Below are 25,313 nucleotides of genomic sequence, written 5' to 3'. Positions count from 1 at the left end.
AATGTAGGCCACTACTTGGATGGTCGGATTGAGGTACACATACCATGAGAGGTTTGATGGGTTACTAAATTTTAGAAAAGCTGTGGCAAACGCAAAGGGTATACTCAACCATTGACTTGGGAGGAGGAAAACTTTGATACTCGGGTAGAGTTTGATGGATGATACACATGCATTAAGAAATTGCAGACAAGTACTAATTGCAATTTTAAGGGTGTGCATTTGGTTAACAGTACAGGAAGCTACTTATGCCCAAATGCACCCTGTACTGTTAAGGTAATTGGATTTCAGGCCAGCTGTTGGGTGTGGTGCAAATGGCCAAATGCACCGTGTACTGGTACCAAATCCGGCCCATGAACTGTTGGGTGTGGCCAGACTCATCTAAGAAGCGGTTCAGGCCAGCTGGACCACTGGAAAAGAACTAAGGGATGATAATTACACCACAAGTGCTAACATGGAACATTTGTGAGGGATCTGGATTGTTTGTAGTTTGTTTCCTGTTGTCCTGCCATTTCAATCATCATGCCGGTCACCGAGAACTGGATATGGCTAGAGAATTGAAAGCCCACGGCTCATTTTCAATGAGGCTAAATGGTCACCTAAAAAGCTAAAAAGAGTGAGATCTTGCACAGCCAATTTCAGTTCTGACAACTCTTAACCGTCTGTTTCTAGCCACAAATTGAAGGCTTGGATTGTCCCATGGAAGAGATTTTCAAGGTATAGTCCATGGGGCCCAACGGATGGGAGAGTCAATAATAACGGTCCACACTCAACTGAAAAAGGCCCTAGATTGGCGGCTAGGATCATCTATTAGAGATTCTTGGGGCACTCCACTTATTATTTCTAGAAACCTATTTACACTGCATAATGAATAAAGCCTCAATTAAGTATCCAATAATTTCTCCTTGATGACTGATGAGTGAATTGTTGTATTTTGGTATTTCAAAATAATAATAATAATAATAATAATAATAATAAAATTTCTCTAAAAATTTTAAAAATCAACGAAGTATTTTATCTTATAGTGATATCGGTTTACCTTCACATCGGATAGAAAATGAGAAAAACTTGAATTTATAAGAAGATGATTTTGCATAGGATTTAGGCTCCTTTTAAAGGGCATATGAATTTAGTTGTTTGGATGCTATGCCAACAACTCTAATGTATGCGATGAACTACATGCGCATATTGAGCTGGGACACGGCATGGCACGATATGTGTACTTGTTCTCTTTTGAAATTTTTATACTTAGTTAGAAAATGAAAAGTTTTTATTTTTCAAAAAAATTCAACAAATATGACTATTCATGACATCTGTTTACACCCATTCGAGACAACCTTTGAAATCTATATAAGAAACTTATTTAGTTCCAAATTTAATAGCAATTCAATCTCTCAGTTCTTTTTCTCGTTTTAAATTTCTACAACGGTTTCTTTTGGTTCATCCTATTCAATCACCGGGTTATACATACAAAGATAGTTTGAGTCTTTACACATTGCGTGCGCCAACGTGACGGAACAACATTCAAAGGTATCGTGGAGGTTGATTGTTTAATATTCCTATTGTAATATGGACATCGTCCAAAGGATGACAAATCAATTTCAAAGCAAATGACTTTCATCACACCTCAAATCAAATCAATTTTCTAAATTCTTTCTTATTCAAATTTCTAAATTTATTTAAATTTCTTTTTATATTATTTTTAAATTCCAAAATTTCATAATTACGAATTTACGTTATCCAAAATTCTCATATGTATTATATAGAACAGTTGTAGAGTATGATCTTCCAATGTCAGAAAATAACGGTGGTGGGACTGGCCATTTGCAGTGAGGGCCATCATATCAATGGCTTGGATCACCGAACCATGGCCCCGCCATACAAACTGGAAAAAAAAATAAAAAATGCAATGTCGAACATTAGACCAGTTGATCTTCCTCTACAGGAAGTACATTGCTTTCTCACAAAACCCAGTTTGTAACATTTACAATCTTAAACTGATACAACAAGACCCCCCCCCCCCAAAAGCATCTTTTTATATAGAAGATGTTGTTGAATAAAACTAAGATACACACGGTTGCAGCGTAAGTTAGACTCTATACATGTGGACATTTGTTACAAATCCTGACTTCCTTTTTTTCTCCCTTACGTAGCCTTTAACCTGTCCACGCCAAATGTTCTCTGTAAGAGTTCAAAAACAATAGTAAGATTTAAAACCATAAATCATAATTTGAATTAAAACCATAAATCACAATTTTGAATCATTAATTGTAATTTGTTTGTAGGTTCTTGGCTGAGGTGGCTGGCCCAAGTCACACCCAACCGGTCCATTTACTTTTCACATCTAATATATATGGTTCAGATTGTGGACCTGAAGGTCAGACCCAAGCACAGCCAGTTGATGTGGGCTTAGAGCTGAGGCTCGATGAAACTTTTGTTACATATAGTAGAAGCCTGTCCACATGCTACAACAGTTGCCAAGATCAGATGGCTTTTAATTGAGATTGGACTGACTGCATAGAATCATTCATGGTAGGAAGAATTCAATGATGGCTTACCAGAAGTGTATGAATCTCGTTGAGAAGAGGCAAAAGCAATGAAACCAAGGTGTGGATTTCCTCAATTAGAATGGTGTAATCCTCCCCGCGGGCTACCAGCAAACTGATGAAGGCCTTGTTTTCAGGTAACAACTTCAGAGCTACCTGCTCAACCATTGTATGAATTTCTTTTGGAGGAGAAAAATGCAGACTGAGAGTAAAAAATGGTTGGCTTGGAATCTAGCAAGCATTCCAAAATTAGAATCTAGGGAGTCCATTTTGAAAGCCATGCTAAGATTCACGCCTTCCATTATTGGATGGTGGGAGATATGTGCACTCAGCCTCTCGGTTGCACACTCCCCACACAAGCTTTTCAGGAAATTATTATAATTCTCAATTAGTCTAAAAACATTGAAATGGAGTGGGCAGATGAATAATGAGCCATCTTACGACCGGAGGCTGGCTGATTATTCATAAGCTTCCACAACACACACAACACGTATGCAATTATGATTCATTTTAAAAATTAATTAAAAATAAAAAGACAGAGGACTGTGGACCATTAAACTGAGCAAAGCTATCAGATAGAATATTTCCCTACCGTAAGTGAAAGGGTTGTCTAGACCAGTATTTTAAATAACGAATAGCGTGTAGCATAGTATTCACCCCTTTGAAGCGTGAGGCGTAAGCTATGTACATGGCGTGTAGCATAAGCTACACACAACTTATGGATTTTTAATAAAGGTGCTTGGTTGCACCAATGTCATGATATTCTATACCGGATTAGACTAATTAATAATGAAATTTAACAAAATTTCACGATGTTTGGTGCAATAAAATGCAACCTAAAGTAATAGGAAAGAAAAATAATTAAGTATAAAAGTAAAGAAAGAGCAATGAAACTGATTTAACATTGTTATTTAGATTATTTTACTGAAAGCATTAAAAATGTTAACTAATTTTTATTGGAAATGGAAAAATGTAACAAATCATTGAAACATCATGTGAGCTACATATCGTGTGTTGCAAAATAATTATTGATTTTAATAAAAAAATATTTTAATAATAAAATAATATATAATATAAAAAGTTATTTTGAAAAACACTTTTCTACGGGTTTTTTGGGAATAGTCCCATATGGAAAAGAGAAGAGAAAAATCTGTGGTTTATATGAAGGATGTGGAGTATTATAATATTTACCTACCTAGTCCGTGAACTATGGACCTTGCGTGTTCCAGTGTGTAGCACTGGAACACCCGCGCTCGGGTTCGGTCTCGAGTTCGGTGCGAGAGCGTGGGCATGTGAGGCAGTGTGGCTGTAGAGGCGCTAGTGGCGCACTTTGCACTTCGCGCGTCCGCATCGTGTCGCAGAGGGTCGCTCCTTCGCGACCTTGAGCGAACCGGAGCGAGACGTGTACGAGTCGCGGTGCGACTAAGTGGCTATGGCGGGTGACTGGTTAGTAGAGAGACTAAAGGACTGAGAGAGAGATCTCTCAGTATAAATAGAGGGACTGAAAAGAGTTGTTGCAGCAGAAACTGTAACAGCTGAGCCATTAGTGCAGGGTCCAGCTGTAACTGCTGCATGGCTAGCCCAACAGCTAGAAAACGGCTAGCTGTTGTCTCACAATAGTCAGCATGCAGCAGCTTAATGGTCCATGCACAACAGTCAGAAAACGGCTAGTTTTCCAACAACCAGAAATGGCTTAATGAAATTTAAGTCTCTAGACCATAACCCCCTAGCCACCATAGCTTATAAAAGGAGGACCTGGATGGGTTTCCAAACCATCTCAACTCACTCCAGCAAACCCATACGAATTGAGACAGCAAGCCCCTCTCCACTCATATATTCTAGTGTTTCCAGCAACATAGCAAGGCTTAAACCTTAGCTTGAAGAACAGACCAGCGGTGTGGTCTAGAACAGTTCAACTGAACCAGTAGCTGAAGATTTGAACTGACATGTGCAGAAGTTTTTCTCTTCTTTTCTTCTTCTTTTGAGATTTTTTCCTTTATACTGTAATACTGCCAGAAAGTGTGTAATTGAGTTCCATTTGGTGGGCCTTCATGTTTGTTGAACGCAGACCCACACCAGGCTCGTCGTATCCTAGAAGCTATTTGCCTGTAACCTACCAGCATATTCAATTCACTCGAGTAGAGGCAAATAACGTTTTAAGGACAGCGTTTCAGACGTGCTTTAGCCTGTCCTGATTTCTGATTATTTTACACTTTTCGATTTCCACGTTATACAAAAATAAATAAATCTATATTATTTTTCAACATCGTGTAAGCGTAATCTATAATCTACCTAACGTGTAGCTATGCAAATTATAATGCAGTGTAGGCTACATGCAACTTGAGCTATTTTCAAGAGCTAGATAGCTTGAAGGCCATGCTTCGCTACGTAGTGTAAGCTACACGCTACATAGCGTAGCTATTTGAAACACTGGTCTAGACAATGTCGTTGAAACTATGTGCGGTCGAGAAAGCGAGGTTAAGTTCAATCAGTTGGATGATAAATTATCATCCAATTGCCGTATGAGTTTCAACTATTATATTTGTATAAAATCCAATCTGTTCAATTGGTTGGTCCCACCATGAAGATCTTTTTGAACCAAAATCAGCAGAATCCACTCATCATGTGGGCCACAGCATAGGAAATCATCTTTAGTCGCTGATAAATTACAAAATATAAGTATGGTCGTCCTGATGAGTGGGTTGGGCTGACTTTTGCGTAAGGTGATCCTTAGGTGTGACCAACCTATTGGATGGGTTGGTTGAACGCACACGGCAAGTTGGAAGTTATGAGCTGGGTGGACAGTATATTATCATGGAAATGGTAGGCCCCACCGCGAAGATTACCTGGGACCAAAAATCAAGACTGCGTGTTCATTGGGTAGGCCACACTATTGGAATCAATGGAAACTGATGATCTGACTCAATATACATGTGTGGCCCACCTAGGGAGGGAATCAGACTGATTTCTGAGAATGATGATCTTCATGGTGGGGCCAGTCTTTTTCATGGTAAGGATTTCCTTAATAAGTTCCTTATTAGGGGGAAAGATGGTATGATACCACCTGTGGGATTACCACGTATGGGTAATCAGTTCTGTCTTTTATTTTATTTTTTCCATTTTCGATCATTAAAATTAATGGTTACCTTGACTGTTGTATTACTAATTAAGTAAGAGATTTATTCTTATTATTTTATAATTTTCTTTTCTATTTCTATATCTTTTTTTTTTCCTCAAAATTTCCATTTATGTGATTATTTTTATAATATGTATTTTAGTTTATTGCGTATATTTTAAATATTTTAGTCGTTGTTGGACCACACTTGAAGGAGACAAGCAAAGCTTTCTGAGAGAACATGGCATAAGTTAACATTTATTAGACTATCCTTTCTGTATTAAGGCAAGATGCCTAAATGTTGGAAAACATGAATGTCAATCAAAACTGTTGAAATTATGGCCCCGATTGGTGAATTATAGCCCCCAAAAAATACCAATTAAGGAAGGTGGGCCCATGGTCTGATTGATTGTGGCCTTAGATGATGGACCCTCTCATGTCACAACCACACAATCAACAAGGAAAATGTTGTTGAAAATGGCTTTCACTAGAAAAGGGTGTAAATGAAACATGGGCTCAGTTACCTACTTTGAAAGCAGCAGATGAGATCCAACCATGCCATGGCTTTAACGTGCTGTTGTATGATTCCTCCACAACTTGTGCCAGATTCTGCCCTGGGTCCTTTGCTAATTTGTCCAACAAAGCTACCGTCAAATCCACTGACCTGCTGCAACGCCACAAAAGTAAGAGAAATTCAACTGTGATCGCACAGTGTGCACTGAGATTCAGGGCACACATATCCTGCGCCATTCCCCCAAAAAATGGGTCGTGGGAATCTCAACATGCTTATTTAAATTGGACTTCTCTCTCTATTTAACATTTCTTGCTATTTGAACTGCAAAGAAAATTATAGATTCTGTGAAGTGACTGTTACCCTTAGGGGACGTTTGGCGCATAGTATTAGATTGGATTAGCTGGGACAGAATTGCATTTGGTCCCTTGCAATTCTATCCAACATTTGGAGAAGATTGGAAATGATTGGATTAATACATGTTTCATATTGTCCAGTCCCAACAATAGATTCAACATTAGGGCTTATTTGGAATGTGATTAGAGATGGAATTGCATTTGGTCACATGCAAATTCTATCTGGCATGTGCAAATGAGGGAAAAGATTGGATTAATACATGTATCATACTGTCCAATCCCAACAATAGATACCAGGGTATTTCCAATGGATTTCAAAATCCATTGCATTTGCGGGCCCTACATTGATGCACATGTTTTATCCATGTCATCCATTCATATGCGCCCTTTACATGTGACATCGAGTTGCATGTGCATACAGGTGACCGGCATTAGTTGTGAAATCTTGTCCATTGATTACAATTCCATAGTCCATCAAATGCAAGTTTCATTTAATACAATGTTTTTTTCTTAAAAAAAGAAAAGAAAAGAAAATTTAATCCCAAACATGAATTGAATGGTCAAAATACCATGATATTTTAATTCCGTCTAATGCAATTCCATACCATTTAATCCCCCAATCCCTTAACTTAGACGATGGCTTTTCTTTAGCACTACTATAAGGTGACAATTATCTAATGAATCTAAATGGCTCCATTTTATTCCCAGAATCCACTGGCCATGGTGTTGGAAAATGTAATATTATAGTTATCCATGTCCACATGGTGGACTCACCGTGTCCAAAAAGGCAATAAGGAAGGTTTCATAAACACAAGGATAAATGGAAGTTGGGCTTGAAACAACAACACTTTGTGCGTGTGCGGGAAATGATGATATGAGCTCTTGGCATGATACAGAGGCCACATACATGCAGTCCGTTGGGATTACATGTACTGGTAAAGTTCACCAAAATGACACACTTTGTCGGACGATTGAAGAGTTGAACACGATAAGTAAATGTAATTTTATTTATTACAAATACTTGTACACAACAAGGGTACACTTTACAACACTCACAAACTATCACTCTTGGATGACAACTCTCACATATAAGGAAAAATTCTTTTGAACTCTTAATACTTGGACACCTTGCTTTCACTCTTGAACTTACTCTTTGTTGTTTATGTATTTACATAATGAGACTCTTCCCATATTTATAGAGGGCTATGGAAGATTATAGAATTAACACAACTCTAAAGAGTTATAGAAGCTTCCAAATATCCTATAAGGTTCTATTATATTCTAGAATATTTTAAGAGAATCTGGAAGGTTCTAGCATAGTCTGGAATATTCCAAAAGAGTTAAGAAGACTCTATCAAACTTTAGAAGTTTCTGAAAGATTCTAGAAAATTCTAAAATATTTTGGAAATGTTTAGAAATTTCCAGAAGACTCCGGAATATTCAAGAGAGGTGGTGATGACATTTAACACTCCCCCTCAGCACTAACTCTCACAATTCTGCCTTGGTCATGATGCCAAGTTGCTTTCTGAATTCGGTGAACTTAGCATTGCTAAGTACTTTCGTGAGTATGTCTGCAACTTGGTCGTCGGTCTTCATATGACTCATCTCGATTTCTCCTTGAAGTACCTTCTCTCTCACAAAGTGATAGTGTACTGTTGAGGGTCAAATATTGCATATCAGACCCATTTATTGCATGGATTTACAAGCATGATACCGTTTAATAGCCTAATTTAATTGTATTTGTGATGCAGAGTGTATTTACAAGCATGAACTGAAAAATGGTGCTTAAACCATGGATTTGACGCTCTGATGACACCCAAGGCAAGGGACGGACTCCAGGGGACCAAGATCGATGAAATTACACACCAGGGATCCGAGGAAATCAAGCCATTCATGTTAAAGAGGCCCGAAATTGGTGAAAAATGCATGATCACATAGTTCCCGCCATCTGATTAGCTCGAAACTCCATATATGGCCTGAAGACCTTAAATAAGCCGTACAAATCAAAAATCAGCCATTAGATCACCGTGAAAGTGGCCAAACGGATAGATCAGACCCTTAAATCCTTAAGTGGGGCCCACCCGATATCTGGATACTCTCCATTTTTGGTCTCAACTGTTTAAATGAGCTGGCCAAACGGATAGACGGAGCGGATTTCTCACAAACATCTCTGTGGGACCCATACATGCAGTGCAAGTGCAAGGAACGCAAGTGCACCGGGCGTGCACCAAACATCCTCAAAGTCGGTCAGCGCACGCTGACCGACGTCTCCTTCTCCAAATCAAAGACGGACAGCGTCCTCACGCTGTCCGCCGGTTCCGTGCAGTGGGGCCCAGTTGTCAACCAAAGCATCAATCTGGACCATCCATTGAGTCCAGAGTGAGGGCGTGACCCTCACCTAGGTGGATTTTTTCGGAAAAAATAACGTGGATCAGATTTCAACAGTCTAAACGCAAGATGGACGGCAGAAGCACAACTCCAGGTGGACCACACCAAATCCGAGACAAACCGCACCATTTCTGACTTTTTTCACGAGCTAAATCCAATGATCGGAATGGATTTCCTGTCCGACTTTGATCAGGGATCCCACCAATCAATCAGCGCAGGCCGAAGTTATGCAGACTCTGTTTTGCGAATGCAACTGATGCTCCAGGTGGGCCATCACGGCTGGCTGACGGGAAGATCCAAACCATTCATCTTCTCAAAAATCCAAAACCTACGAGAGATGGGTCGACCCTGAACGTGGATGATCGCGTTTGCATGTGCAAACAAAACAACAATCTTGTTGTTTTTCTCGGTTACGCAGAACGGTGATTACGGAAAACAGCTCTAGCTGCGAACGTTTTGGCAGCGTAAATAAGGTCGGTGACTGACCTAGTCACCCTCCCGGCTGCCTATAAAAGAGAAAAGAGAGGGAGATTAGAGGGGGAAGGCTCGGTTTGAAGGTTGGAGCGGTGAGGCTGAAAAACGGAGGAAGGCTGAACATGGGTTGCTGCTGCTGAACGTGGTTGCTGTTGCACGTGGGAAGCAGCAGGTGTTTTTTTCTGCTGGATCAAGGGAACGGCAGTGTTTTGGTGGAGGAGGAACGTGAGAGAGGAAGTCAAGCAGGGTGGGGGCTTAGCATTGAAGGAAGAAAGGAAGAAGCGTAAAGCGGTTTTTTTTCTCTCTTTCCTTCTTGTTCTTTTCTTTCCCTGTTTTATTTTTATTTTGCTGTTTTAATCAGCCCATTCATGTGTAGGTAATCCTCTTAGCTAGGGCTAAGAGGTGAAGCCTGTAGCGAGATGGGAGACACTATTTCCTGCTTTTCATTTAAATTTATGAACTAAACTTGGTTTTGAGTTGATTATTAAAAGAATATTTTCTCAGTCTTTAATGGTCTGTTGTGACTGAAATTACAATGGGTTTGCAATGGCTTTGAATATCTCTTTTTCTCTTTTGATGTTTATGACGTCAGGAGGCCCTGTTGTTCACCATCGTCTCCTGGGCATGGTTGGATGATAGTACTCTTCCTAACTTTCATGTACTTTTGATTGGTTGATAATTAGTTTAATCATGTTATTTGCTTTGTCTCCTGGGCATGGTTAGATGATGGAATCCATTCTAATTCATATACCTTTCATCTCTTGAAAACCAGATCAAATAGGTTCAGTTTGATTTCCATAAATCTTAATGCAGGCAAAAGATCTCCCTGATCCCTACAAGTGGATCCTCTGAATCCCTAGTTTCCCTTCCTCTGAATTCCTTAAAGTTTTAGATAATTATTCCATAATTATTCCTTAAATTCTATTTGGTTTAGATCACATCTTAGTCTAGTTCTAGTTCTACTTGGTTTCAGATAACGTACAGGTATCAGTCCCTGTGGATTCGACATCGGTCTTACCGAGTTTATTACTACATCACAACCCTATACTTGGGGAGTGAACATGTACCTCCACATGCTTGGTCCTGGCATAAAACACGAGATTCTCAGCCAAGCAGATTGCTGATTGATTGTCACAGCGCAATATCATTGGATAATCATCTGGTTGATGAAGATCCCTCATTAACTGCATAAGTCATGTGCTTTCTTGTGCTGCCATTGCCATTGCTCTGTATTCAACCTCCGTGGTTGATAAAGATACTGTAGGTTGTCTCTTGCTACACCAAGAGATTGCTCCTTAATGGCTGATTTAATCGCATTTGTAATACAGGGTGTGTTTAAGAGCCTGGACTGAAAAAGGTGGTAAATGCATGGATTTGACGCTCCAGAAGCACCAAGGCAAGGAACGGACTCTAGAAGACCAAGAGCGACGAAATTATACACTAGGGGTCCAAGAAAACCGAGAAATTGAAGCTCAAGTGACCTAAAAAGTGTCCAGAATGCAAGATCATAGGGTTCCCACCATCTGATCAGTTCAAAACTCCATACGTGGCCTGAAGACCATAAATGAACCGTACACGTGAAATTTCAGCTCCTGGATCACTGTGGAAGTGGCCCAACGGACAGATCAGCCCACAAATTATCAATCTGGGGCCCGCCCGATAGCTGGATATACTTCATTTTTGGTTTCAACCCCTTAAATGAGATAGAGAAACGGATGGATGGAGCGGATTTGGCATGAACATCATGATGGGCCCCACCTTAGGTTGCATGTGTACACATTACATGGATGTGTGACGCGCACCGGACCCATGAAATCGGTCAGCGCGCTCGCTGACCGATCCCTTCTTCAAAACAGGTTCTCTCACCTGCGAACGCAAAACAGAGCCTGCGGAAGTGTCTTGTGGGCCACCATCATGATGCGACGGTCCGATCTGGACCGTCCATTGGAATCCCACGGTCCACTGGCCAAAACCTAGGTGACCTTTTGGCCCCATGCAGATGCAAACACGAAGATCGATGCACAACATAAGATGAACGGTGAATTGAGTGAGTACAATGGGCCACACAAGAACCTACGAAAACTACTCCTCCCCGACTGATTTTTCACAAGGAATTCAATGGACGGTGGGGATTTCTCAACTGATTTCGATCAGGGCCTCCACCAACGTCCCAGCGCAAGAAGCACCGAGCTCTGTTGCGCGCAACCGGAATTTTCGGGCCGTTCCGTGATCAAGAGGAAGATCGGATTCCCTATCTGAACCGTCCAAATTCTGTCCATGGTGGGTCTGATTAGAACCAAGACGACTGAACGTCTTGGATCAAGTTTTGTTGCAGAAAATTTCGTTCCAAACGGACGTCTTTCGCTTTGCTGCGTAACAGAGAGTCGGTCTTCTAGACTGACTCTTCTCCAGCCAGATACACCAGGGGGGAAGACGCTGCGGAAGGTGGGGTTTTTCGCACGCCAACCTCAGCCTATAAGAGGTCAGTGGCTGCTGCACGTCAGAAAAAAAAAAGGAGGAAGAGTTTGGGGTTTTGTGTTCTTGAAGGGTGCTCGAATTCGGCCGAACGTGGAGCTGGGTGGCTGGAGTCTTTTTGTTTGGCTGAGAAGCTGGCAGCGTGAGCAGAGGCTGGACAGTGGACTCGTGAGCTGGACTCGGTTTTGGAAGGCTTGAACGTGGACAGGGAGAACCATGAGGGGAGAGTTCTTTTGGAGGCTAGACGTGTGGCTGGTTTTTATTCTTCTTCCTTCTTGTTCTTTTCTTTCCCTTTCTCGTTTGATAAGTATTTATTTTAGCCCATTCATGTGTGGCTAAACCCCTTAGCTAGGGCTAAGGGGTGAAGCTTGTGGCGTGATGGGAGATTCTACTTTGTGCCTTTAAATTTCATAAACTGAACTTGATTTAGTGATGACTATAAGGAATATTTTTTTCTTCGTCGTAAATGGTCCATTGTGACTGAAATTACAATGGGTTTGCAATGGCTCTGAATATTTCTTTCCCCTTTTTATGAAGTCAGGAAGCCCTGTTGTTCACTATCGTCTCCTGGGCATGGTTGGATGATCGCACCCTTCCTAACTTTCATGTACTTTTGATTGGTTGGTAATTAGTTTAATCCTATTATTTGCTTTGTCTCCTGGGCATGGTTAGATGATGGAATCCATTCTAATTCATACACCTTTCACCTCTTGAAAACCAAATCAAGTAAGTTCAGTTTGACTTCCATAACCCTTGATGCGAGCATAAGATCTCCCTGATCTCTACAAGTGGATCCTCTGAATCCCTAGTTTCCTTCCTCTGAGTTACTTAAGTTTTAGATAATCATTCCGCAATTATTTCCTAAATTCTATTTGTTTTCGATCGCATCTTCGACTAGTTCTAGTTCTTCTTGGTTTCAGATAACGTACAGGTATCAGTCCCTGTGGATTCGACCTCGGTCTTACCGAGTTTATTACTACATCACAACCCTGCACTTGGGGTGTGAACAGCCTCCGTGGTTGATAAAGATACTGTAGGTTGTCTCTTGCTACACCAAGAGATTGCTCCTAAGCCAAGGTTGAATACGTATCTAGTAGTTGATCGTCGTGTCATGATTACCACCATAGTTAGCATCGCAGTACCCAACTATCTTGCATGCTCCACTTTTCTTGTACAATAGACTAAGGTCTATTGTACCCTTCACATACCTCAATATTCGATGTACTGCTTCAAGATGCGGCTTCTTTAGTGTTTGCATGAACCGGCTAACCACACCAACTGCATAAGCTATATCTGGTCGCGATAATGTAAGGTAGATTAGACTACCAACTATTTGTCGGTACATAGTTGCATTTTCCAAGTCTTTTCCTTCTTCCAAACATAGCCTGACATTAGCCTCCATAGGTGTGGCAATTGGCTTGCATTCGAGCATCCCATATTTCTTTAATATGTCTTTGGCGTACTTCTATTGACAGAGGAATATGCCTTCGTTGCTTTGGTCAATCTCTAGCCTAAGAAAATGCTTCAGTTCTCCAAGTTCCTTCATTTGGAATCGCACGGGCAAGTTCTCTCTTGTCCTTTCAATCTCACCGTCATCATTTCCAGTGATGATCAAGTCATCCACGTACACTAGCACTATTGCTAGTTTACCTTCCTGGAATTTTACAAAGAGACTGGAGTCCGCACGTGCCATCGAGAACCCGCTTTGCACTAGAAATTCTCCTATCTCACCGTACCATGCCCTTGGTGCTTGTTTAAGCCCATACAAGGCCTTATTTAGTTTGCAGATGTAATCCTGATGCCTTTTACAGGGTTGCAACATTTCCACCCTTTCTTTTCACTACTATAGCCCAAAAAGATGCAACGAATCACCTTCTTATCGAACTTGCTATGCAAGTGATTAAGCACAAACACATAGCATACACATCCGAAAACTCGGAAGTGACTCACCTTGGGATTTATGTTCCATAGCTTCTCGAAGGGTGACACAAATCCTAGTTTTGCCTGTGGTAGCCTATTGATCACATGAGCTACCATTTGCATGCACTCTGCCCAGAATCGGCTGGGCACATTCTTAGCATGTAGCATGCTCCGACATATCTCTGCAAGGTGATGATTTTTTTTTTCCAGCAACGCCGTTTTGTTGTGGAGTGCCCGAACAAGTCAATTGTCGTCGGATTATATACTCCTTTAGATAATTTGATAACTCATCCGACATATACTCTTCACCATTATCCGTTCGCAAGCATCAGATCCTTCTATCAAACTCACTTTCGACCTTCTCCTGAAATTCTTTAAATTTTAATAAAGTTTCTGACTTCTCTTTCATGAAGTAAACCCAAATGTACCTTGAGAAGTCGTCAATGAAAGTCACCATGTAACGCATGCCACTAACCGATGTCTGTTTTACTCGTTCGAACATGTCTGAGTGGATAAGCTACAAGGGTTCTTTAGCTCTAAACTTTGACTCTTCCTATGGTAATTGGTGTGCTTTGCCATATTGACACCCTGCACAAATTATATCTTCTCGAACATCCAGCTGGGGAAGACCTTCGAGCATAGCCTTGTTCATCATTATCTTCAGCTTATAATAACTCACGTGCCTTAAATGTGCATGCCAGAGATCTGCAGTCTCATTTTTCCAAGTCTTATTTACATAAGTTGATTCAGCTGACATTACGTAGATTGACTCCAAGCGTCATCCTTCCATGATAGGTGTACCTAACGGTTTAAGGTTTCGGTACACCTTAACATCCTCTGGTCCAAATACCACATAATTACCAGAAGATGTCAGTTGTGATACTGACAACAGGTTTTTCTTCATCTCTGGCACGTGATAAACATCTTGCAACTTTACTTGATTAGGACTAAATCGAGGTGTGATAGTAGTCGTACCTATGTGAGTTATCGATAAACTTGAATTATTAGCTGTTACCACCACCCGATCTCCTTTGTAGGCAGATAAACTTGACAGTTTCTTCTTATCACCTGTCATGTGATTTGAGCACCCTGAATCAACGATTCAATCATCACTGTAGCTGATAGCTCATTGATTGAAAACTGCGGCAAGGTCTATTTTACCCGTCTCTATCATTATTGAGGAAGCAGCTACTTCGTCAATGATTGTGTTAGACTGCTTGAGTGGTTCATTAAAATCTATCTCCTTCTCTGAAAAATCTCCTTTGATGGATTCAGACATCGCTAAGGATGCCTAAAAGTCTCAGTCATCTTTACTGTCTTCTTGGTGATTTTTAGAAGTCACTAAGTTACCTTCGGCTGATTTTTTCTTGAGTCAATAATTTTTTGCAAAGTGACATTTCTTGCCGCAATTAAAACACTTTATATCATACTTTCGAGATACGGAGGATCATCTTTTATTTGTGTTGTTGTCGGATTGAACTCCCCCTGTCCGAGGACTTCTTCCTTGCTCTTCTCTCTTCTTAAACTTTTCAAAGTTCTGCTGACTTTGTTTGCCCTTTCTGTTCTGTTGTGGATGCCCGCCTTTTTTATTATTGCAGTAGAGTGCTTCCTCTTCCTTGTTTATCAACACTCTAGCCATTTGTTTGCATAAACTTTTTTGATTGGCCAACAAATTCTCCAACTCTATGAGAGTAGGTTGAGTAGGCCAACCTCGTATTGTCGTAATAAAAGCATTATACTCAGTTAGAGCTAGGCATTTCATACCCGAACCGGTGGATCCGGCCCGATCAGACCCGATCCGACCCGATTCGAACAGAACCGATGGTCAGGATGGGTCAGGATTGGGTAGCGTAATCGAGATTCGAATTATTTTCGGGTCGAATTCGGGTAAGCCCTGTTCCGAACCGACCCGATCCGTAACCCGATCTGATTGGATCCGATTCAGACCGACCCGATCCGGACCGTGTGTGTGTGTATATAAATATAAAACTTTTGCCGCCTATACTTTGGGTTCGGCGCCAAAAAATTCCGCCCGATGTATTCTCTATATCTCTCTATCTCTCCATATCTTTGATTCTCTCTCTTCATGTCTCTCTATTTCTGTTGAAGAAGAAGACAAGAAGAGGGTTACGGAGCTCGGATATCTCTGCTAGAGAGAGATATATTGAGAAATGATATTATGCATGGAAGAGAGAAAGAGGGAAAGAGAAATAGAGTAGCAGGTATGTTTTATATCCAAACTTTCTATCCATTTGGCAAGCTTATTTTAAGGCTTTGGATATTCATCAATTTTAAGTTCAACTACTAAAATGATATGGAAAAATGAATGGCGGCATGGATAAAACACATACATTCAGGGTGGGCCCCAACAGAGATTACTCACTACAATAAGAGGATTCACCGGTGTACCACGAAACGGATTGGCTACTCCCCTGACACCAGCCAATGGCTGGTGGTCGGTGCTCTGTGGGCCCCACCATGATGTACTTGTTTCATCCATGCCGTCTGTATATTTTTAAAGATCATTTTAAGGCCTGAGACCAAAGATGAGGTATATCTCAATCTCAAGTGGACCACATTAGAAGAAACAGTTTTGAATGAGTATCGACCATTCAAAACATTTTGGGGCCATAAAAGTTTTAGATCAAGCTGATTTTTGTTTTTTCCCTTTATCTGAGCTTGTATGACCTAATCAACAGATTGGATGTCAAATAAACAGTACAGTGGGCGTTAGGAGGATTTTAATGGTGGATATCCAATCACAATTGTTTTCATGTGGTGTAGTTCACCTGAGATTTATATCTCTCTCATTTTGTTGATCAAGTCTTAAATGATCTGTAAAAATGGATGAACGGAATGGATGTAAGACATACATCATGGTGGGGCCTACACGGCACCGACCACAGCCACCTGGCTGGTGGCAGGGGAGTAGCTCATCCGTTTCCGTGTACCACCACACAAAGCCAGCTATAGCCAGCTGTCGGTTAAAAGACGTGTCGTGCCAAGACGGGCGCGCATTTCCTGCCAAAGGAAGTTCATGCGCTGGGAACCCATGTGGGACCCACTGCGATGTTTGGACGAAATCCTCCCCGTCCATACGTTTTGTGAGTTCATTTCAATACATGAGGCTAAAAATGAACCGTATCCAATGCACAAGTGGGCCGAAAAAGTGATAATTGAACGTCCACAGTTGAAATATTCGTAGGGCCACAGACATTTTGAATCATGCTAATATTTGTTTTTTCAGTTCATCCCAGTAGGAATGACGTTATTAACGGTATGGATGTCATGTAAAGATCACCGTCGAACCCAGGGAGGTTTCAACGGTAGGAATTTACCTAACCACCTTTTCCTTTAATACGGCCCACTTAAGACTTGGATCCTGCTCACTTTTGGTCTCATGTTCTACAATGATCTCAAAAAATGGATGAACGGAGTGGATTCCTAAAAAACATCACGGTGGGCCCCACCTAGATCCCACACACAAACTTTATCTTTCGCAGGAAATCTGCATCCTTGTAGTGTGTTGTGCACGTCAATACGGCCAGCTGCTATTCTCGAGCTTCGAGTTGTACGAACGGCTCAAATGAGATCCGAAATCGGATTGCGTACTGAGTAAACTCAGTTGGGCCCACCGTGAGTGCATGTGGTTTATCCACGCCGTCTATTCGTTTTTCCAGATCATTTTATGGGTTCAAACCAAAATTGATGCATATACAAACCACAAGTGGACCATACCACTGGAAAAAGTGGAAGTGTTGATTTCAACTGTTGAAAACTTTCTAAGGCCCCCAGTGATGTTTATTTGTCATCCAACCTATTCATAATATCAGAAAGACATGGATGAAGGGAAAACACAAATATCAGCTTGATCTAAAACTTCTGTTGTCCCCAAGAATATTTCAACGGTAGATTTCAATTCACACTGTTTCCAGTGGTGTGGTCCACTTGAGGTTTGGATATACTCTATTTTTGGGATAAAGCCCTAAAATTATGTGTTAAAAGAGATGGACGGAGTGGATATAATGCATGACACTGTGGCCCATGGAGTTTACTCAGTATGCTTACCGTACTGAGTTACTCAGTATGCAATCCGCTACCATGAGATCCATGTTACATGGGCCACAATGATGTATTTAATATATCCAAACCGTTTATCATTTTTTGTGATAATTTTAAAACATTTGGAAAAAAAATGAATCGTATTTAAAGTTCAAATGGACCACACCAAAAATAGCAGCGAGGATAATGATTTTCACCGTTGAAAAATTCAACCCTTAGCCAATCCGATCCGACTCGGTTTCCTTGACCGAGTCAGACTCGATTCGGGTCAGGCCAAGCATGTAACAGATCTGTTCGGGTAAGGTCTTTTGGACTCGGTCGCGGATCGGGTCGGATTCGGATCAGTTCAGACATCTTTCGGACCCTACCGAGTTGGACCAAATCTGATCCGACTCGGTCCGATGCCCAGCTCTATACTCAGTCTTCAACCCATGTATAATGATCCTCCTCATTCTTTCCTCATGAATATTTTCTTTAGGATCCAATTTTGAAATTTCTCGACATAAATCCTGTACTCTCGTAAAGTATTTGCTCATAGAATTTTTTCCTTGGGTGGTAGACATTAACTCATTCTCCAAATATTGAAGTCGAGCATCATTTGTTTTTTAAAATAATGATGCAAAGGTGCCCCATGTCATCTTGGGTGTGTCGTCATCCTTGATTTGCCCAAGCAACTCATCCTCAATGGTTGACTTGAGCACGTGCATTGCCTTCCCAGCCTTAACTCCTTTGATGGATTCAGACATCGCTAAGGATGCCTAAAAGTCTCAGTCATCTTTACTGTCTTCTTGGTGATTTTTAGAAGTCACTAAGTTACCTTCGGCTGATTTTTTCTTGAATCAATAATTTTTTGCAAAGTGACATTTCTTGCCGCAATTAAAACACTTTATATCATACTTTCGAGAAACGGAGGATCATCTTTTATTTGTGTTGTTGTCGGATTGAACTCCCCCTGTCCGAGGACTTCTTCCTTGCTCTTCTCTCTTCTTAGACTTTTCAAAGTTCTGCTGACTTTGTTTGCCCTTTCTGTTCTGTTGTGGATGCCCGCCTTTTTTATTATTGCAGTAGAGTGCTTCCTCTTCCTTGTTTATCAACACTCTAGCCATTTGTTTGCATAAACTTTCTTGATTGGCCAACAAATTCTCCAACTCTATGAGAGTAGGTTGAGTAGGCCAACCTCGTATTGTCGTAATAAAAGCATTATACTCAGTTAGAGCTAGGCATTTCATACCCGAACCGGTGGATCCGGCCCGATCAGACCCGATCCGACCCGATTCGAACAGAACCAATGGTCAGGATGGGTCAGGATTGGGTAGCGTAATCGAGATTCGAATTATTTTCGGGTCGAATTCGGGTAAGCCCTGTTCCGAACCGACCCGATCCGTAACCCGATCTGATTGGATCCGATTCGGACCGACCCGATCCGGACCGTGTGTGTGTGTGTGTATAAAACTTTTGCTGCCTATATTTTAGGTTCGGCGCCAAAAAATCCCACCCGATGTATTCTCTATATCTCTCTATCTCTCCATCTCTTTGATTCTCTCTCTTCATGTCTCTCTATTTCTGTTGAAGAAGAAGACAAGAAGAGGGTTACGGAGCTTGGATATCTCTGCTGGAGAGAGATATATTGAGAAATGATATTGTGCATGGAAGAGAGAAAGAGGGAAAGAGAAATAGAGTAGCAGGTATATATCCAAACTTTTTATCCATTTGGCAAGCTTATTTTAAGGCTTTGGATATTCATCAATTTTAATTTAAACTACTAAAATGATATGGAAAAATGAATGGACGGCGTGGATAAAACACATACATTCAGGGTGGTCCCCAACAGAGATTACTCACTACAATAAGAGGATTCACCGGTGTACCACGAAACGGAATGGCTCTGTGGGTCTCACCATGATGTATTTGTTTCATCCATGCCGTCTGTATATTTTTAAAGATCATTTTAAGGCCTGAGACTAAAGATGAGGTATATCTCAATCTCAAGTGGACCACATTAGAGGAAACAGTTTTGAATGAGTATCGACCATTCAAAACATTTTGGGGCCATAAAAGTTTTGGATCAAGCTGATTTTTGTTTTTTCCCTTTATCTGAGCCTGTATGACCTAATCAACAAATTGGATGTCAAATAAACAGTACAGTGGGCGTTAGGAGGATTTTAATGGTGGATATCCAATCACAATTGTTTTCACGTGGTGTAGTCTACTTGAGATTTATATCTCTCTCATTTTATTGATCAAGTCTAAAATTATCTGTAAAAATGGATGAACGGAATGGATGTAAGACATACATCATGGTGGGGCCTACACGGCACCGACCACAGCCACCTGGCTGGTGGCAGGGGAGTAGCTCATCCGTTTCCGTGTACCACCACACAAAGCCAGCTATAGCTAGCTGTCGGTTAAAAGACGTGTCGTGCCAAGACGGGCGCGCATTTCCTGCCAAAGGAAGTTCATGCGCTGGGAACCCATGTGGGACCCACTGCGATGTTTGGACGAAATCCTCCCCGTCCATACGTTTTGTGAGTTCATTTCAATACATGAGGCTAAAAATGAACCGTATCCAATGCACAAGTGGGCCGAAAAAGTGATAATTGAACGTCCACAGTTGAAATATTCGTAGGGCCACAGACATTTTGAATCATGCTAATATTTGTTTTTTCAGTTCATCCCAGTAGGAATGACGTTATTAACGGTATGGATGTCATGTAAAGATCACCGTCAAACCCAGGGAGGTTTCAATGGTAGGAATTTACCTAACCACCTTTTCCTTTAATACGGCCCACTTAAGACTTGGATCCTGCTCACTTTTGGTCTCATGTTCTACAATGATCTCAAAAAATGGATGAACGGAGTGGATTCCTAAAAAACATCACGGTGGGCCCCACCTAGATCCCACACACAAACTTTATCTTTCGCAGGAAATCTGCATCCTTGTAGTGTGTTGTGCACGTCAATTCGACCAGCTGCTATTCTCGAGCTTCGAGTTGTACGAACGGCTCAAATGAGATCCGAAATTGGATTGCGTACTGAGTAAACTCAGTTGGGCCCACCGTGAGTGCATGTGGTTTATCCACGCCGTCTATTCGTTTTTCCAGATCATTTTATGGGTTCAAACCAAAATTGATGCATATACAAACCAGAAGTGGACCATACCACTGGAAAAAGTGGAAGTGTTGATTTCAACTGTTGAAAACTTTCTAAGGCCCCCAGTGATGTTTATTTGTCATCCAACCTATTCATAATATCAGAAAGACATGGATGAAGGGAAAACACAAATATCAGCTTGATCTAAAACTTCTGTTGTCCCCAAGAATATTTCAACGGTAGATTTCAATTCACACTGTTTCCAGTGGTGTGGTCCACTTGAGGTTTGGATATACTCTATTTTTGGGATAAAGCCCTAAAATTATGTGTTAAAAGAGATGGACGGAGTGGATATAATGCATGACACTGTGGCCCATGGAGTTTACTCAGTATGCTTACCGTACTGAGTTACTCGGTATGCAATCCGCTACCATGAGATCCATGTTACATGGGCCACAATGATGTATTTAATATATCCAAACCGTTTATCATTTTTTGTGATAATTTTAAAACATTTGGAAAAAAAATGAATCGTATTTAAAGTTCAAATGGACCACACCAAAAATAGCAGCGAGGATAATGATTTTCACCGTTGAAAATTTTAACCCTTAGCCAATCCGATCCGACTCGGTTTCCTTGACCGAGTCAGACTCGATTCGGGTCAGGCCAAGCATGTAACAGATCTGTTCGGGTAAGGTCTTCTGGACTCGGTCGCGGATCGGGTCGGATTCGGATCAGTTCAGACATCTTTCGGACCCTACCGAGTTGGACCAAATCTGATCCGACTCGGTCCGATGCCCAGCTCTATACTCAGTCTTCAACCCATGTATAATGATCCTCCTCATTCTTTCCTCATGAATATTTTCTTTAGGATCCAATTTTGAAATTTCTCGACATAAATCCTGTACTCTCGTAAAGTATTTGCTCATAGACTTTTCTCCTTGGGTGGTAGACATTAACTCATTCTCCAAATATTGAAGTCGAGCATCATTTGTTTTTTAAAATAATGATGCAAAGGTGCCCCATGTCATTTTGGGTGTGTCGTCATCTTTGATTCGCCCGAGCAACTCATCCTCAATGGTTGACTTGAGCACGTGCATTGCCTTCCCAGCCTTAATCTTCCACTTTCGGAGTGCTTCAACATTTTCCTTAAGAGATGAGGTAATTTCATTCTCATTAACAACCTCCCACAAGTCCTGCCCTTCAAGGTAGGATTTAATGCGACTCCTCTAACTTTGATAGTTGTGGTTGTTAAGCCTTGTAACTCCGCTCGTTGTGTTCACAAGATCCGTCATCGTGACTTGGTGTGATTATCACTCCCTTTACCAAGCAAGCCAACAAACTTCACAGTCTCCAAACTGTGCACGATCACCTTAGAAAATGGATCCCGACCAAACCTCGCTTTGATACCGAATTGAAGAGTTGAACACGACAACTAAATGTAATTTTATTTATTACAAATATTTATACACAATAATGGTACACTTTACAACACTCACAAACTATCACTCTTGGATGACAATTCTCATACACAAGGAAATACTCTTTTAAACTCTTAATACTTAGACACATTGCTTTCACTCTTAAACTCACTCTTTGTTGTTTATGTATTTACATATATAATGAGACTCTTCCCATATTTATAGAGAGATATAGAAGATTCTAGAATCAACACAACTCTAAAGAGTTCTAAAAGCTTCGAAATATCGTATAAGGTTTTATTATATTTCGGAACATTATAAGAGAATCCGGAAGGTTCTAGCATAGCCCGGAATATTTTAGAAGAGTTAAGAAGACTCTATCAAATTTTCGAAGTTTCCGAAAGATTCTAGAAAATTCTATAATTTTTCGAAAATGTCTGAAAATTTCCGGAAGACTCTGGAATATTCAAAAGAGGTGGTGATAACATTTAACATTCTGATCAAGCCCGTTCATCTTGTTTATGACAAGATCACGATCATTTGAAAAAGAAAAAGAAAAAGAAGTATAATTTCCTATCTAATGCCATATAATGATGTATTACAACTGGAATCGAGTTGCAGCAAAAAATGCCTAAGATGTGGACCATCCCTCAACTGGTTACTATAGAGAGGGTCCATGGCCCAAAAATCATATAGTTGAATGATATTGACCATTTGATCGTTGCCCACAAATGGGCGTGAAAAGAGGAGAACAACATCCACACTTAATGGGCAAAAGTCATGTAATTGGAGAGAATTGAAGTATGGAAATCAAGGAAAATGTACCTGGTAAGCCATACCAGCGCTCTTGTACAACTTTCAGCCTTTCTAGCGCTACCTTCGGCCCTCTCTTTCTTCAATATCTCCACCAAATTGGAATAAACAGAAGGATCCAATTCATGTAGCTTTTCTAATCTCTATTATACATTCAATAAATACTCTTTGTGAGTTTGTGAGATAAACGCATGAATATCGACAGGGGTAGATGATACATCACATCAAAAGGCCCTTTTTTTCTAGTTTTTTCCTGTTAGAATTAGATAACGACACGCATGAAAAATGAGACCCTTTTGAGATTGTGGTAAATGGGTATTTCCTAAAGTAGCTTTACATGGATAAAAGTCGCCTTTTTACCTGAATGTTCTGATGCACGTCTTGTCTCAATACTGCCATAGTCGGTCCGATCTTATCTGCAAAGAAGGACACAAGAAAGTGTAACCACACAACAAGGTTAGGTGGTCGTCTGTATAATAGCATCTTTCACAGAGAGAGAGAGAGAGAGAGAGAGAGAACAAACCAAGGACTTGCAAAACCAAGGTGCAGAAATTTAGAAAAGGCCTGGTGGAGATATGATCCTCATGTTTAAATAGAGAAAGCTCTTCAATGGCAGACCTTATCTCAGACCCTTTCTCCTCCATCCTTTCTGTTGCTTCCTTCACTAATCTCTCCGTCTGCATCCTTCCCTTCTCTTTTTTCCTATTAGATGATGATATTGCTACACCTTCTCGTCTCCCTCATACGTTTGTAGCAGTGGCAAGTGATAGACGTCAATGAGAGAGAGAGAGAGAGAGAGAGAGAGAGAGTTTTTGCAGCTGTAGATATATAACATAGTTATGTTCGTCACTCCTTATGTGTATATATAGAAACACATTATCCGAGAAGTCTCTTCTTCATTTTAAAAATGAAAGGAAATGGCTTCCAAGCCTGGATTTCCCATTTCTTTATTGGACATCGATCACGACGTGAATTTTGACCTTGCTATTATCACTTCACCTCTCTCTCTCTCTCTCTCTCTCTCTCTCTTTCCTCTCCTTTGGTTTACATACCCACTAGGAATTATTTGATGCTCTTCCCTGATTCAATACACACCGTGAATTTTTGTTGTCCCTACTTTGGGACAGATGGTCTTAAAGGTTCAGCTGGTTTCCGTACAATGGACGAGTAATGTTAAAAGAAGTTGATTGTCTGTATTCCAGTAACAAATATCCATGAATATTTGGGTGTACCGTCTATATGATTTTTATGATGATTTGGACGGTTCTGATTGAGGAATTTCGTTCCATGTATGTGGTAGATGGGTGTGCGTGTATGGATCTTTACAGGTGGCAGGCATATCACATCATTTTTTTCAGAGGAATTATTGGATCTTATCATCTTGATCATCCGCGAGTTTATCATCTTTGATCATCGGCGAGTGTAGTGTTGGCCCCGACTGCGAGGGATGCGACTTGCATCTACTCCGTCCGTCCATTTAGCTAGCGCATTTTAGGATATAGTCGTAAACATGAGGGACGTCCGAAACTCGAGTGGCCCACACCACAAGAAACAGTGGGGATTGAACGCTGGGCGTTCAAACCTTTATGGGGGCCATAGAAGTTTTGAATCATGCTGATATTTGTGTTTTTCTTTCATCCGGTTGTTGCGGATCACCCTATGAATGACTTGGATACCGTATAAACATCAAGGTGGGCTCCTGGAAGGTTTCAATAGGGTGTTCCCATTCCATTATTATGTGGTGTGGCCCACCTGAATTTTGGATCTCCATCACATTTGGTCTTGTTTCCTAAAATGACCGGACAAAATGGGTGGATAGTAGATATAATAGGATATAATACGGACATCATAGTGGCTCCACAGGGCCTGGGGTTACACGGGATTCTGTAAACCCCGATTCCAGGCAAAACCACTTTTTGTTATTTGGGAGTCGTAGTCGGTGATCCAGGCCGTTGATCTGACAGGACCCCAAAACCTTCCACATTAAACTATGATGTAAGGGCGACGACAATGAGGCTTATAAAATAATAATAATAATAAAATCATGCACGCTTAATGGAAAGATAGAGAGCCAAGGGTCAGGATCGGTCATGCAACACTGTATATTTACTGAAGGCCAGAACCCTCTCATTCGTACAAGGACAT

The 25,313-nt window shown here is 40.9% G+C and overlaps 1 protein-coding gene across 2 annotated transcripts; it reads right to left on the bottom strand.

Annotated features, from left to right (window-relative positions):
• Positions 1 to 1,909: 1,909 nt before the first annotated feature.
• LOC131236503 (glycolipid transfer protein 3-like) lies at positions 1,910 to 24,208 on the bottom strand. Of its 2 annotated transcripts, none has more exons than XM_058233742.1 (6): positions 23,692 to 24,208; positions 23,529 to 23,584; positions 23,181 to 23,311; positions 6,187 to 6,325; positions 2,556 to 2,699; positions 1,910 to 2,178 (listed from the first exon to the last, which is right to left on the bottom strand). In XM_058233742.1, the coding sequence occupies exons 1-6, from the start codon at positions 23,849 to 23,851 to the stop codon at positions 2,143 to 2,145; spliced, it is 666 nt and encodes a 221-aa protein (XP_058089725.1). In that variant the 5' UTR covers positions 23,852 to 24,208; the 3' UTR covers positions 1,910 to 2,142. The 2 variants fall into 2 exon arrangements, with proteins under 2 accessions (XP_058089725.1, XP_058089726.1); XM_058233743.1 differs by having other exon boundaries at positions 1,912 to 2,178; positions 6,187 to 6,322; positions 23,692 to 24,207.
• Between the last annotated feature and the right edge of the window lie 1,105 nt (positions 24,209 to 25,313).

The sequence above is a fragment of the Magnolia sinica genome, chromosome 2 (assembly GCF_029962835.1).
Source record: "Magnolia sinica isolate HGM2019 chromosome 2, MsV1, whole genome shotgun sequence".
Classification (NCBI taxonomy): Eukaryota; Viridiplantae; Streptophyta; class Magnoliopsida; order Magnoliales; family Magnoliaceae; genus Magnolia; species Magnolia sinica.
This window is presented reverse-complemented; position numbering and strand designations above follow the sequence as displayed.